The sequence below is a fragment of the Tamandua tetradactyla genome, chromosome 7 (genome assembly GCF_023851605.1).
Source record: "Tamandua tetradactyla isolate mTamTet1 chromosome 7, mTamTet1.pri, whole genome shotgun sequence".
NCBI lineage: Eukaryota > Metazoa > Chordata > Mammalia > Pilosa > Myrmecophagidae > Tamandua > Tamandua tetradactyla.
In genome coordinates this window covers 12,841,736-12,858,371 of record NC_135333.1, presented here as the reverse complement: position 1 = coordinate 12,858,371, position 16,636 = coordinate 12,841,736, and the positions used below count along the sequence as shown (strand labels likewise).

Sequence of the window (16,636 nt, the reverse complement as noted above, 5' to 3'; positions counted from 1 at the left end):
CACAGATGCAATCAACTGACTGATGATTGAATACACCAGCCTTCCAGTTTATCAACCAGTCACAAAATATCCTTGCAGCAACAGCTGGGCCAGTGCTTGCCTGACCAGTCAACTGGGCTTCGTCACTTGGCCAAGTTGGCACGAGAGCCTAACTATCACAGATGCTTTAGTGCTCAACATCTTACTAGACCTATCATATTTAAGAGAAATTTAGAAAGGTCATCTAGTTTCTGCCTTCACTCTGAGCATGAATGGCATTAAAATTTCGCTAGAAAGACATTATTTTCCTTTTTGTACTCTAGAAAAGGAGACTCTAAGTCTTAATTCATAGCAGTTTAGTGTCTCAAAACCTTCACTGTCTTTCCAGCATTTTATTTGATTTTTAAAATATTTTTTCCTAGTGTCATTTTTAAAATTAAAAATAGCTACTTTTCCTTATCACAAAGGCAATGCATGCTTACTGTACAAAACAATTAAGCAAAAAATTTTTAAACTGGTATTTCTCTTACATAGCAATTTGTTTTTTTCTATAAATTGCTTTTTTTTTAACATGGGCAGGTACTGGGAATTGAACCTGGGTCTCCCCTATGGCAGGCGAGAACTCTGCCACTGAACCACTGTTGCCCACCCTATAAATTGCTATTTTAACCAGCCACTTTATTGAACTTATTTGTTCTAAAAATTTTATGCTGATTTTATTGACAATTTCTAAGCAGTCATAGGGTTTGTAATTATCATAATTCAGAATTGTCTCCAAATATAATAATTCATTTCTCATGTCTGTAACTATTTTTCTCTTTTTTATTACATTGGTTAGAACACTTAAAACATTTTACTGATGGCAACAATAGCAGGAATCCTCATTTTTTTCTGTCTTTAATGGTGATGCTCCTCTCTATAATCAGAAGACCTCTAGTGTTTTATTACTGAAGACAATACTGGCTCTCTTCCCAACATCGTATTCCTTTAACTTAATTGTCTTTAAATATGTTCTTTCTTTTGCTGTGATCCATAGAAATAGAGATCAGTGGCTCATCACTTCTGTTTCAATATTGACAATATTTTTCTCAGTAATGGTCAGCTATTTCAATAAGAAATTGTATATACTTTAGGCTTTGCAATAATTGATTTTAAGGAAAAAAATGTTTTTTGGTTTTGCTTTCTTTTCTTTTTGTTACCTTTGCAGAGGAAAGGCTGATGACATGTTGATCTTTTTCATTTGTTACAATCTCAGTGATGCTGAACATGTGTCCAACAAGTTTCCCCACTGGCTTGGTGCTTATATTAGGATGCCATAGCCGGAGTACTTTATCATCTCCTAAGAATAGAACATGGAAAGATTATTTCCTCAGGGACGTGGGAAGTCAAAATTGAAAAAGTCTCTCTCCTACCCAATATACCCTCATATTTCTTCTAATACTAAATTATAGTCTGTTTCTTCCAGGATGCATTCTATGATTGATTTGCTAGCTTTATTTTGGATCTGCTTCATCTTGGCAAGGCTGTTTTGAATAATTTGTATTTACACATACAAATGTGAATTCTCATAAATATTTTATGAGTACTTGTCTTGACTCAATACTTTCTTGCTCATTCACGCATTAATGTTTTATTTAGATTTTATTTACTTCCCAAAAATATTTAAGGCAGCTGTTCTTTTGTTTTCATTCTTAAATTATGCAGACATTATAATAATAAAAGAAACCAAGCAAAGAGGAAGATTGCACATAATCTCACCATTCTAACAAATCAACTGTTCTTATTTTTCCATTTTCCCTTCTAACATCTATCTATAAAAATATATAATTTATGTATAGTTGTTATCATAGCATAGGGACTGATTTTTTAATGAAATTATACGAGTGTATGGTAGAAGATTGAAACAGTATGGAAGAGCATGATTTTTGTGTCTTTTTCTCCCCTTAATTCCCTGTTCCACTCCCCATAGGCAATCAAGGTTAATATATATTTTAAATAAATTAGATAAATCTCTAGTTACATTTTCACCTCTACTTTTTTTATTCTTATAGAAGACCACAGGAACAGACCTTTATAATTATCATTTTTATGGCTAAGTAATATTTAATTTAGTTAATCTATCACAATTTCTTAACCATTCTTCTATTAATAGATGATTCTATTAATTCTGGCTTTTCTTTTTATTCTGCAACACTGAAATGAATAGCCATTTTAATTTATGTGGTCCTTTTTCACCTTAGGATTCTTTACTGAAGATAAATTCCCAGGAGTGAGGTCACTACATTGAGGGTATCAACATTTTTATGACTCTTAAAACATATTGCTAAATTGCTTTCCAGAATAGTTGTACTAGATCTGAAGACTATCAGCTATATATGATTCTTTCAGTTTCACCCAACTTCAGTGGCCAGCACTGAATAGTATCCTGATTTAAAATTTTTGCTCTTTCAATATATGTAGCATAATATTCTATTTGTGTTTTAATTTAATTTGTATGATAGCTAATGCTGTTGAATGTCTTCTTCCATGTGTATTTCTTCTGTGAATTGGGATTCTGATGACGTTAAAAATAAAAGTTAGTCAAACATTTATCCTATGCACACACACACATAGCCAGTTTTCTGACAAGACTAGTTAGCGCTTTGCTAAACCCACATCCACTCTTCCTGGGTCCACAGCCAGACCACATCTCCCAGCCACCCCTGCAGGTAGCTACAGTCAGATGACTGCCTTTTAGCCAGTGAACTGTGAGAACTGATTCTAGATTTTACGTGACGGAAGAGAAATCAATTTCTATTGCGTTTGCGTCATTATACATTTGGGGGTTTATTAGTTAACTTTACCTGAACTAATAATGCATAGTTGTAATCCTATTATGTCTTTAAAAAGAATAATCTAAACTGTGTATAATATTTTACAAAATATGGAAAATTTTAAATTGGGTTCTCTAATTCACAAAGAATTCATTAAAAGTCATCCTGAAAGTTTGAATCATAAAAATATCAAAGAGTTTCAAAGTTACAACCTTAGGAGTTACAGACTTAAATTCTCTTATATCATAAAAAAAGGAAAGTAACCCCTAAATATTAAATGATTTGTCCCGAATTACATTATCAGAAATGGTATAACATTAAGAATACTGAGATGCCTTCTTAAACACCTCATTTATTACTGGGGGGGGGGGGGGCGGAAAGATGGTATAACAGCATGATAATCTAAGTATGGAGTCATCACTTACATATTTTAAAAACCTAAATTCGGAATCATCATTTTAGTTAATATAGCAGCATGTATTTGGTGACTCACAGGATGTGTTTGCATATATATGTATATATATCAGATTTTTGGTGCAGATACATTTATCCATACTGAAAGATCCGGTCAGGTATGGAGCCAAAAATTAAGTGACTTCCTAGATGAATATTTACAAGCCAGGCAAATGTGATAGACACAGATGTTTTCCCATAATTCTATGATTATTTTGCCTGGCCTCTTGAAAAAGGAACATATTTTCTCTACTCCTTTCCTTCTCTGTCTTGTATATACCAATTCATCCTTCAAATCTTTGCATAGCGGTTCCTCCAAGGATATCCCAGTTCTTGCCTGCTTGTTCCCACAACTTCTCACTCATCTTTTATAATGGACTGTTTACTTATCTGGGCCCTCCACTAGCCTCCAAGTGCTTTGAGACCAGAATTTTTGTTTGTTTGTTTATGGTGGTATCCTTAGTGATAATGGATAGTAGGAGTTATTGAACAATTGAGCAACTCGAGATGAGGAAGCATAGCCTAGAGGTTTAACTATCCAGTGGAAAAAGAGGGAAAATATATATCCACACAAAAGTTGAAAATTTTTTGAATGTTCTTATAATACCTTTGATTAGGTCAACTATTTCATTTTAGAGACCCTCAGGCCTTGGAGTGTTATTAGAGGCAGGCTGAGAAAACTCAATGCACAGCTGACTCCTTAGTTTGCATTTCTCAGGCAACCAAGATATATAAAGGACTAAGGTCCCTGTGTAACTGGGATATTAAATTTAAGCTGAGACTTCAGTGTTACCCTTATTTTATTATTTTTTTTATTAATTAACGGAAAAAAAGAAATTAACCCAACATTTAGAAATCATACCATTCTACATATGAGTGTTACCCTTATTAACAACAAGAACAATTATTCCTTGAGAAATTACCATACACTTGACATTTTGCTAGATATTTAGGATACAAAGAAATAAGAGATATTGTTCCTGCCTAAAGTCTAGATTTGCAAAAGACTAAAGTTTTTACCCTTTTAGGCTCAACTCCAACATTTTCCCACCAGTGTTTTCCCTGACTTCTTTCCCCAGTCCCAGATGGAGTTACAACTCCTTGCTCTGTGTTCTTATGCTGTGTTCTTCAGACTTTGCTTATAGCACTCATCCTGCTCATTTATAGTTGTGTGTTTCCACATCTGTTTATTCATTATCTGGTGAGCCTTGTATTTCTAGTTCATAGCAATGGTTAATAAATTGTAAGTGCCTAATACATGTTTTTAAAGTAAATGAGTTGGCCAGTAGACTCACTCATGAAGCAGTTCAGAACATATCCTTTGAGTAAGTCAATCTTGGTTTGACACCTAGCTCTATCACTTTAACTTTGAGTAAGCCAACTCACCTTTCTGTGTCTGAGTTTTTTGATTTACATAATGGGGATAAATTGAATTTATGTAACAGTTTTATTGTGAGGATTAAATGGGACCATCCGTGTGTAACTCTGAACAGTTCCTAGACAGTAAGTTATTATTGCTACTACTGTTATTATAATCTAAGTCCTTGCAATGTACAATGAATTTGACAACATGTCTGGGAAAGAGGTGAAAGAACTGATACAAAGATACATGAAACATGGTTCCTGAATTTGACAGTTTACGAGGCAAGCATGAAAGATAATCAAAAGTATTCATAGTATGTATATCAATCCTGAAAATCGGATGTTATACAATCAATATTATTATATATGATTCACAAGGGGTTAACTCCATGTTTTGTGTTCTTTCCATTTACCTTTTTTTTTCTTTTATTGCCAAGCCTGGATTTAGATACAGTCTGTTCATCAAAGATAGGATTGTCTTTCCTTTTACAAGCTCTTATCTCGGTTGGTGAGTCACTTGATCCAAGTGAGTAACTCTTCATTAGATGAGCTGACTCATTTCACAGAAAAAGCAAGGGAGAAAGAGTCTCTCTCTAGTGAATCAAATTACTGGGGCCCAGGTGAAAGAACAAAAAAACCAGGGAACTGACTCAAACCCAATTCTGCTAGCTAAGTGATTGCATGACTTGCTGCAAATCATTTTCTTTTCTGTGATCTCAAGCAAGTTCCTTAACTCTAAAATTATGATCTCCAAGACTCTTTCTCACTTTAAAATTTTATGATTGTATGCTCTGGAGGGAAAGATTATTACAGTGAGAGGAGAGGGTGATCTGGAATTTTTGTAGGTAATGAGAAAATTCTCAGCTTTCAATTATACGATGCAAACCGAATAATTCCAATAATATCTATCTCGCCTGCATTTGTTTTTCACTGGCAATGAAAGTATCATATAGTGTAGTATGTTTATTACTCTATCTGCTAGAAATACCCGCAGCAGACAGTCCTAGATAATGTCGCCACAGGATTCTTAAACTTAGGGAGTTATCCAACATGTATTATGAAGGAAACCCAATCTTCCTGAGGTTCCCTATTGTCTGCTACAAGAAGTCCTCCAGCTCTGCTTGCTTTTTGATGATAGTAATGGAGTCCTTATATAGTCTCTGTGATGGGACTTTTGGGAGACAGAATAAACAAAAAAGATCATGGCACTAAGCATTAAACACCTACAGCACTTTAGCTTATTATTGTTATCATTATTAGTTAGTTTATAGTTAACTTTAAACATGTCTTATTTGTCTTCTTAGACTTTAAGTTCTTGAAAGTTAGGAATATACCTGATCTTTGTAAGGTTTACAGCATCTAGTCCATAGCAAAGGTACAATAAATATTTGTTGAATGAAACATGAACAAATGCATGCAGAGTCCTCCTCCTCTTCCCCCAAGTTATCTTGGATGGCAGGTAATTGTTTTTAAACACTGGACTTGCAAATAGGAGCTTAATTCTTAAAATGGCCCCTGGAGACAACCAGTGAGTAAAAAAGTTCTTGATGGTCACCAAAATAATGCTCAGGAAATTTGCAACTTTTTGTAAATACTCTGTCCTGGATTGGCTTTTTTTTTAAGATCTGTTATTTCAAGCTCATCAAATGTCTCTGCACGTTTAACACATTCAAGTATGCCTAGCAGAACTGCTTTTATTGTATATTTTTAATCACCACCTGGTACATACTGTATATTTAGCAAAGTGCTTGGCTGAGTCACTAATTAACAAGATTATTCTCCTAAGAAAAATGTGTTTTCAGTTACTGAGGATTTGCAATTTCTAAGAGAGTTTCCACAACTGTGACAATTTAATAAACTACCCAAGTTGAAAATTATTAGTTTATTGGTTGTCAGTCATCCTGCTAAATGTTCTCTTGCCTATGAAACCTACAGTTAATCAGTTTTCAATATTGTAGTTGGGAATCTCATAATGATCACTGAGGTTAATGAGAATCAGATACCTCAATTCATAAACACTAAAGTGACTTATGTCCCAGAACTTTACATTTTTTTTCAGAAATAAAGAAAATATTTAAGCTTACAAATTATATGACAATTGCTTGGTTTTAACATTTTGCATTCTTTTGTATGAAAACTAAGGCTTTTCCAAAGGAGTTAATGATGATTAATTAGTGACAACATATCTTTTCAAAGAAATCAGACTTTAGAAATCAAATCTCACTTTAACCATGTATTTAGCATTGCTTTTTCAAAAGGTTTCACCATAGAGCTTGAGTTGAAGCAGGATGAGAGGCTAAAATTTTTACCTGACCCAAGATGTGCAGTAGTGGGAGCTTAATCCACTGCAGTTTAAGTCTATGGCATTTAGTTTTTGCATTTTTTCTTAACACCTCTATGTTCTCCTTTCCTCATCACTTGGAGCCCCCACAGCCTCCTTCTGACTTGTAAGCAAGGTTAAGAAAGGTACCCATTCCTATCACAGGTGATAAGGCAAAACAGTCAACAGTTCAGAAAAGGAGCAACGGTGATCAAGAAATATCCCATTTCTGTTTTGAAGACATTTAATTCTAGTCTTTCTTCCTTTACGTGTTCTAGATCTCGGTACAAAGGTCTTTAGATGATAAGCTTTAAATAGTGCAGTTTAGAGAGCTGAATTCCTGTTAGTTCTTAGACTCATCACTACCAGATCTCAGGAAATCTTCTGCCAGCCCAAGCCACGACTCCCACACACTACTCTGCAGACTTCTTATCCATATGCTTTCTTTTTCTTTCTTGGTGTCCTTAGTTGAATATTAGAAGTTTGTGGCCAACTGATGTTTTGTTTCTCTGAGTGCATACAGCTGCGACTCTGTTTTAAGTAATATCTAATCAGTAAACTAGGTTCCAAATTACATAAAGGACATTAATTTATTTACCTATGAACAGGAAGTTCCTTAAACAATGGAGTCATAGCCATTTTGACTCAAAGGAGTGTTGGAATTTCTGTAGTCCAACTCCCTCACTTTACCAGATAAGGAAAATGAGCAACACAGACAGATTAACTGATTGCTGAAAATCATACAGTTGGTTAGTGGCCAGGCTGTGACTAAACCCAACTCTTCTAACTTCCAGTGCCTTGTATTTCTTTCTAATAGACTACTATATGATTTTTTAAAAATAGTTTTTGAACCATAAGCTAATTCCAAATTAGTTTTCTGCAAAGACTAAAGGTGAGCGCAGATTTAAATATAAAGTTTAGATGCACAGTGTACTTGAAAATAATTTTTGACTTCAACTTTATGCCCTCAGAAGGGAGATTACCTAGCCATGAAGTGGGAAGGCAGTTGTTTTTATACTTATCAATATAGGCAATTTAGGGTGATGTATAATGCTCCTGGTAAGCAACCAAACATTGCCTGCTGTATGTCTTTGGGGGGAAGGAATTTGTAGAAATCTTATATATACAGGGCCAATAGCACTTACTCATCTAATATCTTGGTAGTTTTCCTCTAAATTTTTTTATCAAATGGTACATTTATTGCTTTTTTTAATTAAATAAGTGTCATCATCTTTACCTTAACTCTCTGTAGAAGTCCTTGTTTCCTATCTTCTACTTTACCTATCACTGAAATGTTGGTATTTTTCAAGGTTCTATCCCTGACTCTGTTCTCTGTTAACTCTAAACCATTGGATCTTTTTTGCTTAACCATTTGGTTAATTAATATTTATTATTATTTTATGATTGAATTAGTAACTGACAGGTAGTAGTCAAGTTAACCAATTAGCATACACTAATTAACATACATTACTAATGTTGTTAAAAATTGCTGATAGATTCTTTTTTAAAAATTAAAAAAAATATTTTTATTATAAACAACAAACAAACACACAAACATTCTTGACATAAACCATTGGATCCTGATCTTTTTGGTCATGGACCCCACTGGGAATTTGATACAATTTCGGATTCCTCTCTAGAAAAATGCACATACACATACACATTATGCAACTTGGATGTTCCAGGTGCTCCTTTAAAACCCACACATGGGCCCCTGGCTGGGAACTCAAGCTTTCATGCATAAAAATAAGTTCTAAACGGATTAAAGATCTAAATGTAAAATATAAAACAAAATAATAGAAACATTAGAGTAAAATACAGGACAATTTGTTTCACATTTTCTTGGGGTGAGGAACACCTTTCTAAGTATCCCATCAGATCCCAAAGCCACAGAGAAAAAATCTGACAGATTTTACTATATACAAATATTTTAATTCCCCAAGGTTTGTCTCATCAGTAAAATTTCATAACTTTATGAAAATCAACATGTTAATCAAGGAGTGCAGGTTGGCAAAGCAGAAAATCTCTATGTAACATGAACTGTCATCTTACCTCCAGTGATAATTACATTTGCTTTTATACAGTAACAAAAAGTGTTTGCGCCTCTGGGCATGGAAAATTCTCTGACAGGCCTGGAAAATACAAATGAGATATAAAACATATATTTTTCCTTATAGAGCTAATTCCAATTTATAAATAGATTATGTTCAATAGGTTCATTTTTAAGTTGATTGTTTAAATCTATTTGATTTAATAGTGATTAGGTCTTCACTGACCCACAGAAACCTACTTAATCCATCATGTGGTTGTATTAGCATGGCAGTTTCTAATGTTTCTATTTTTAAAAAAATCCAGTCCTCCATACTGGAGTTGTAGGTGTACTGGTGATGAGTATGGGTGGAGGTATATAACAAATTAACTATGATATATCAGAAGTGAACTAAGATATCAGAAATGAGAGTGCTCATCATTTAATTACTTCAAACATAAACATCGATAGCATGGAACATTGAACACAGGCAGCTCCTAGTAAGTAGTTGTTTGAATATTGCGAAGGGACAAACACTTGTTTGATAATCAGCAGTTCCCAGAGTCACATAGAATAGAAATGTATTGATTCTCTGGGAAGTTCCTTCTGAATTTTTCCTGTTCCCCCCTGTGGTAGTTAGATTCAGTTGTCAACTTGGCCAGGTGAAGGCACCTCGTTCTGTTGCTGTGGGCATGAGCCAATGGTACATGAACCTCATCTGTTGCTAATTTACATCTGCAGTAGGCTAGGAGGTATGCCTGCTGCAATGAATGATGTTTGACTTAATTGGCTGGTGCTTAAATGAGAGAGTGCAACATAGTACAGCCCAAGCAGCTCAGCATACCTCATCTCAGCACTTGCAGCTCAGTCCAGCCCTTTGGAGGCGCAGAAAGGAATCACCCTGGGGAAAAGTTGTTGGAACCCAGAGGCCTGGAGAGAAGGCCAGCAGAGATTACCCTGAGCCTTCCCATGTAAGAAAGAACCTCAGTGGAAAGTTAACTGCCTTTCCTCTGAAGAACTAACAAAATAAATCCCCTTTTATTAAAAGCTAATCCATCTCTGGTGTGTTGCATTCCAGCAGCGAGCAAACTAGAACACCCCCTGAGGTCTTCAATTACAGTACTCTTGAGAAGCAATTTTTAATGATTTCTTCAAAATGGAAGAATAACACTCTATCAAAAGACCCTGCCCATATATTATTCATGAATATAATTCATGAACTTTGATTCAGTGGGAGGTAGGACAATCAGATGGAAGTTTAAGGGAGCACATGTGTTACATTATTAATATTATTTACTGAATGCAAAATGATCCCACAGTTCATTACAGTATTCCAGGGGACTTGTATCATTACTAAGAAGGGCCAATGAGCAAGCAAGGTCCTTCTTGTTCCTGTTTTTTCCTTTGGTACTGAGGATGATTGGAGGAGGGGGTAAGGGCAGAAGACAAGGAAGAATGGAATTTATACTTTCTCTTTTATGATCTGAGAAGTAGGAAATTTCAGAGTTCCTCTGTTAAAGGTATTTTTTTAAAAGTGGCCCTCACATTGGATTATTGTCTGTCATTGATTCACATTGTGCTCTTTTCCAAGGAGCAAAGGAGGATACAATAGTAAGTTCTAGGTGAGGGGTTGATGAACTTTTTCTGTAAAGGGCTAGATAATAGTTTAGACTTTGCCATACTGTCTCTCTTGTTCCGCTACTCAATTCTGCCACTGTAGCAAGAAAGCAGCCCAAGATAATGCATACAGGAGTAAATGTGACTGTGTTCCCCTACAACTTAATTGACGGACACTGAAATTTGAATTTTAAATAATTTCCGTGTATCATAAAATATTCTTTTGATTTTTTCTTAACCAACATAAGAATCTGCCTTTTAATTAGTAACTGAAAAAAATAATGCCAAGTAGTTACTTTTTCATCTCCTGGAAATTGTCAAGTTATTAAAGGGTTAAAGGTTCAACTTCTGTCTAGCAACAGGCTGACATGCTCTGCATGGTCTGATTAATTGCAGATGTTCATTTTGTTGCTGGTACAAAACTCCGTTTGTGAAATTACCATAAAAATTATAATGAGAATAATAATCATTTTGGAAATGGGAAGTTTTTAAAGAGGAATGTTTTCCTGCCTTTTTTTGAGAGCTGATCTGGCTCCCATTTTAACAGCTGGCTAATTATGTATTTGTGTAAATGCAGTTCCTTCTGGCTCAATTTAAGACCCATTATAGGAGATTGCAAAAATAGGAATATGTTGAATCCAGGGATGAAGTGAACCTGACTTTCCTTCTACTGCGATGACTCCAATGGCAGTGGCAGTTTCAGGAAAACATGATGACACTCTATCATTTGAGAAATCTCTTCAGCTTCTAGATTTAGGGAAGTGGCCCAAGTAAGAAAGTAGATGAAAAGTTCAGCCAGAATCTGACAACAAATCAGTGATCACCATTGGCTTAGGTTGTCTGAGTATATTTCTCTCACAGTTTCATGACTCTTTTTGGGGTGAATATATCACCAACCAAATTCCAGGAGGTAGAGAGTATACCAGGAAGCCCAAACACAATGAACTGAGCTCGATGACAAACTCCTGACTCTTGCAAAATAGATGTTTTTCTGAGCAAAGATTAGAAAATACTGGCTGGTTTTTAAAACAGAACCTTCTAGATAACCTAAGTGTTTACACCTACAAAGTACCAAATCTACTGGAACAATGTAGAACAGGGATTCAAATTCCCCACAATACCATTACATGCATTAAAAATACATATAAACCCACATTTTGAAGAAAAATATATAAAATTACACATTCAACCCAATAGAATGGTTGACTGTGTGTGTGTTTGTGGGGGAGGGAGGGTTAATGGAATGCGTAAAAGACTACAAGGGAAGGAAATGAGAGAGGGAAAATGTGAGCTTGACTAATTCAACTCTGGCCTTGAGGTTCCCCACCACCACCAAAAAAAAGGAATTGGGCTCACCTAAGATCAGTCTAATGAAGGGTGCATTTTCCCTAGCAAAAGGAAGGTGGCAGATTTGAGTAAGGTCAATAAAATTGCTATTTCAATTAAAACCTAACATACATCATTGCAGTGTACTTTGAAATTTATTGCTTTTTTTGTGTGTATGTTAGTTTTCACAATTAAAAAGACAAAAAACCTAACATAAAACATCACTACTTGGCGACTTCCTGTAATTTGGAAAAAGGGGATATTTGTACCATCATAACTTACTCCCAAAGGAAAAGATTAGTGCCTTTCCTTTCTTCCGGTGTTAGAATATTTATTACTATCATGGATTTTGACAGCACATGGAATCATTGTGTTCTTTAAAAAAACGTTTCTTCCTGTAGGAACTTAAATGACTACCAGTAAATAATACTTTCAATTATCACAGCATTTTACAGATATCAAATGTAAATGTGCCTTCAGTCACATCAGCTCCTTTGAGCCTCATAAAATTGTGAAGCAAGAAAGTATTATTCCTATTCATAAGCGACATTATCAAGGTTCAAATAAATTAAGTGGTGACATGTACAAGACCACAGGCCCAATAGTAAATGGTGGGACTGGCAGCACTAAGTTACTGCTCTCACACAAACCTAACCTTTCACCTATTATGTTCTTAGTAAATAGCACATCCATGCAGATAGTCCTCCAACCCAACTGCATGGCAGTCATTTGCCACTGTGATGCTCTTCCCGTACATACTTCTGTGATTTGATCTTTCACCTCATTCCAATCTCTGCCCAAATGTTACTTCGCTTGGCCATCCTATCAAAACTAACACCTCTCACATTCTGTTCCCTACACCTGACTCATTCTCATTGCTGTTCACCCAACTTTGTATTATTTACTTAAAATTATTTCTATATTATCTGTCTCCCTGACTAGAATGTAAGCTTCATGAGGGCAGGGAGTTTGTGTGTATGCCATTATATCACTGCTTAGAACAGTTTTTCTTATACAGTAGGCAGGCATGTGGTAAATATTTTTGAGAATGAAAAAATTATATTATATTCTTCTTTCTCTTTCATTCCTCTTATCCAGTAATTCGCCAATTCTTGTAAATTCTATAAGAATCTGTTCTCTCTCCATCCCTCCTTCCACCAGTTTAGTTATGAGCCTTCATCATTTCTCTTCTAAAGTTTTGTCATGTCTTCCCAATTCGCCTCCCTCTTTTCAACTTGTCTTTCCCCAATCCATTCTCTATTCTGCTGCTAGAGTGATCGGTCAAAAATGCATTATTTTGTCACTGTCCTATTCAATGGCTTCTTGTAGCTTTCAGGTTAAAATTCCAAGTTTTAAGCATGGTACAACTGGGCTTTTCATGTTTGGCTTGTCATGTCTCATCTTTCCCGACTCAATTCTCCTATACTGAAACACTTGCAAGTTCTAGGACTGACCATCTTTCTCATTTCCATGCGTTTGCAAATATTATTCTCTTAGTGTGGCTCTTTATCTATTCAATCTCCACTCGATTGCTTTGCCTGGCTACATCTTACCACTTCTTAAAACTCAGGATGGGTGACATCTCCTTCAGGAAGTCTTCCCCAATTTTTTTTCCCTCACAACTCTACCTTAATATGTTTTAAGGACTTTCTTGTATTTACATAACCCTCTCTTATATCTCTATTATGGCACTGATCACCTTCTTTTCATCTATTTTCTCCATCATTAAACACAAAATCAAGGACCTAGTCTTATTCATCTTTAAAGTTCAAGCACTGAGTACAGTGCCTCAAACACAGTAAGCCATTAATGAATATTTAGATTCCTGCTTATATTCAGACTCTTGCTCTAGTACATCTTCTGGAGACATCTATGTAGTTTGCTCAGATAATGGGACAATAAGAAAGAGAACACTGGACATATTAATAGCACTCATAAGCTGATATGATCTGGCTCCTGGCATATGACTGATTTTATGTCTGTATTTAATATCTTATCAGTTAGATTTTAAGCATTTAGAGCAGGTGTCATGATTTAAAATTATTTGTATTATCCACAGTGCTTAACATACAGGGGCTTAGTAAACATTTGTTCGATAATTGAAACAATTCTGGTTTAAAGACTGACCTACATGACCTGTATAGATGTCATTTTAGCCATTATAATTAACCTGGTAAGGATCTTGGAAATATTTGCTCTGATAAAATCATGGCTGTAGTCCATGTTTTGGAAATGAAACCCCTTTCTCTAGGTGTTGAAGTATATGTCTTTTGTAGGACTACCAGGGCATGTTGCATTTGTAGACGTTTTCAGAATATTTCTTTATTTTTCTGAATATATCATTGTTAGTACAATATAAAATCAAATTTGAAATAAAGTTGCATCTATTTCTTCATTAAATATTTTAGAAATTCACTCCTTTAAAATGACAGTGATGTAATCATTAGCAGGTAATTATGTTATGGAAACTAAGTGAAACTCTGCAGTTAATTCTGCCACATAAATGATATTTGTGGAATCAGAAGATCTGGTGTCAAGAAATGAAATTGTTTTTAATGTGCTGTGAAAAGAGTTTTTAAAAGTGTTTAATTCATTTCTCAGTGCAATGTGTTATATACCAAAATAGACATTTTCATCTTTTTCTAAATGAGGGAAAAAAATGAAGACTGCATTTCTACAGAAAATGTAAAGTATTCATCTTAGAGATGGGATATTCTGTTCTTTCACTACATTTCTAATTATTTTATTCCATTGCTTAATATAAAACCTTGAAATTTAGAAATTCAAGCTTTTTATGCTCAGAGGTTATCTTTTATCATTTTTTAATGAATTGCATTAACTAGCTCAAGAAGATCTAGAAGATAACATTTGTGTTATGTAAAAAAATTCACTATTTTTCCTAGCATTTCCTTTAGTTGTACCCCAAGTGTAAAGGTAAAAAAAAAAACTGAGTGCTCTGGTTAAGGCTGATTAATAATTTTAGCACATTCTTTAGAATCAACTGGCTACAATTAAGTAAATGATAGGCCCTAGTTTTTTAATAGCAATACATACAAAAAAAAATACTGTCCAGCAACCAAAAAATCATTAAGCCCTAATTCCAATCTTCACTTGTGTCTTTTAAAATCTGTTATTAGTGCTATATATTTTTGAATTTTGAAACCTCAAACTTATAAAAAGCTCTGACTTACAAAAAGTTGCTAGTAGAGTAAAAAATATCTTCCTGAACAAACCATTTGAGAGTAAATTGTCAAAATCCTATGAATAGTAACAGTCTCCTATAAAACTACAATGCCACCATAAGAAACAGGAAATTAACAATGGACTTTACTTCCATCTAATACTCTTTCTGCACCTTACCCTGAATCATTTTAATTGTTTTGTATTATAATTCAATGATTCTTTCATCTTTCAGCTCCAATCTGCTGTGAAACCCTTCTGGCAATTTTTCATTTCAGCTATTATGGTTTTCATTGCTAGTATATCTGTTAGGTTCCATTTTAAAATTTTTATCTCTTTTTCGAGATTCTCATATTGCTCAGTCATTGCTTTCCTGATATCCTTTAATTCTTTCTCTGTGTTTCCCTTTTTATCCTTGAGCATACTGAAGATCATTTTTTAAAATGTCTTTATCTGGTATGTCCAAAGTCTGGTATTCCTCATTGACGATACTTGACTTGTTATCTTGTTCCTTTGGCTGGGCTATCATTTCCTGTTTCTTTGTTTGACTTGTAATCTTGTGTTACTGCACATTTTAGTAACTTTGCTGTAGATTTCTCAGGATTTTCCAAGTATAAAATCCTGTCATCTTCAAATAATGAAAGTTTCCAATTTGGATGCATTCTATTTCTTTGTCCTGCCTAATTGCTCTAGCTAGAACTTCTAATACAATGTTGAATAATAGTGGTGACAGAGGGCATCTTGTCTTGTTCCTGACCTTAGGGGGAAAAGCTTTGAGTCTCTCTCCATTAAGTATGATGCAGGCTATCAGGCTATCAGATTTTCGTATATGCCCTTTATATTGAGGAAGTTACCTTTGATTCCTATCTTTTGAAGTGTTATCAGAAAAGCATGTTGAATTTGTAAAATGCTTTTTCAGTATCAATCAAGATGATCATGTGATTTTTTTCCCTTTTGATTTGTTAATGTGCTGTATTACATTAATTTATTTTCTTGCATTGAACAATCCTTGCATTCCTGGTATTAGCCCCACTTGGTCGTGGTGTATAATTCTTTTAATGTGCTGTTGGATTCAATTTGCTAATATTTTGATGAGAATTTTTGTATCTATGTTCATTAGGGAGATTGGCCTGTCGTTTTCCTTTCTCAAAACATCGTTACCCGGTTTTGGTAATAAAATGATATTAGCTTCATAAAATGAGTTAGGTAGAGCCCCCTTTTCCTCAATTTTTTGGAAAAATTTGAGCAGGGTTGGTGTCAGTTCTTTTTGGAATGTTTGATTAAAATTCCCCTGTGAAACCATTTGGCCCTGAGCTTTTCTTTGTAGGAAGATTTTTGATGACTGGATTGAATCTCTTGTGATTAGAGTGTTGAGATTTTCTGTTTCTTCCTGAGTCAGTGTAGCTTGTTTGTGTGTTTCCAGGAATTTTTTCCATTTCATCTAAGTTGTCTAGTTTGTTGGCATATAGTTGTTCATATGTACACTGTACATTTTAATATTTTAATGTATTAATGCTTAGATTTAGCCCCTGAGCTGTTCCTTAAGTTTGTATCCTG

The 16,636-nt window shown here is 34.6% G+C and overlaps 1 protein-coding gene across 4 annotated transcripts in view; it reads right to left on the bottom strand.

Annotated features, from left to right (window-relative positions):
* Positions 1–16,636, bottom strand: part of WDR64 (WD repeat domain 64) — a 145,165-nt gene that overhangs the window by 79,384 nt on the left and 49,145 nt on the right. For all 4 annotated transcript variants that reach the window (XR_013179191.1, XM_077168461.1, XM_077168463.1 and 1 more), the window contains 2 exons: positions 8,980–9,059; positions 1,179–1,318 (listed from right to left, as the gene is read on the bottom strand). Coding sequence is in view for 3 of the 4 variants with exons in the window: in XM_077168461.1 (XP_077024576.1) it covers positions 1,179–1,318; positions 8,980–9,059 (220 nt within the window). In the remaining variant the exon portion in view is untranslated. The remainder of the gene's footprint in view (positions 1–1,178; positions 1,319–8,979; positions 9,060–16,636) is intronic.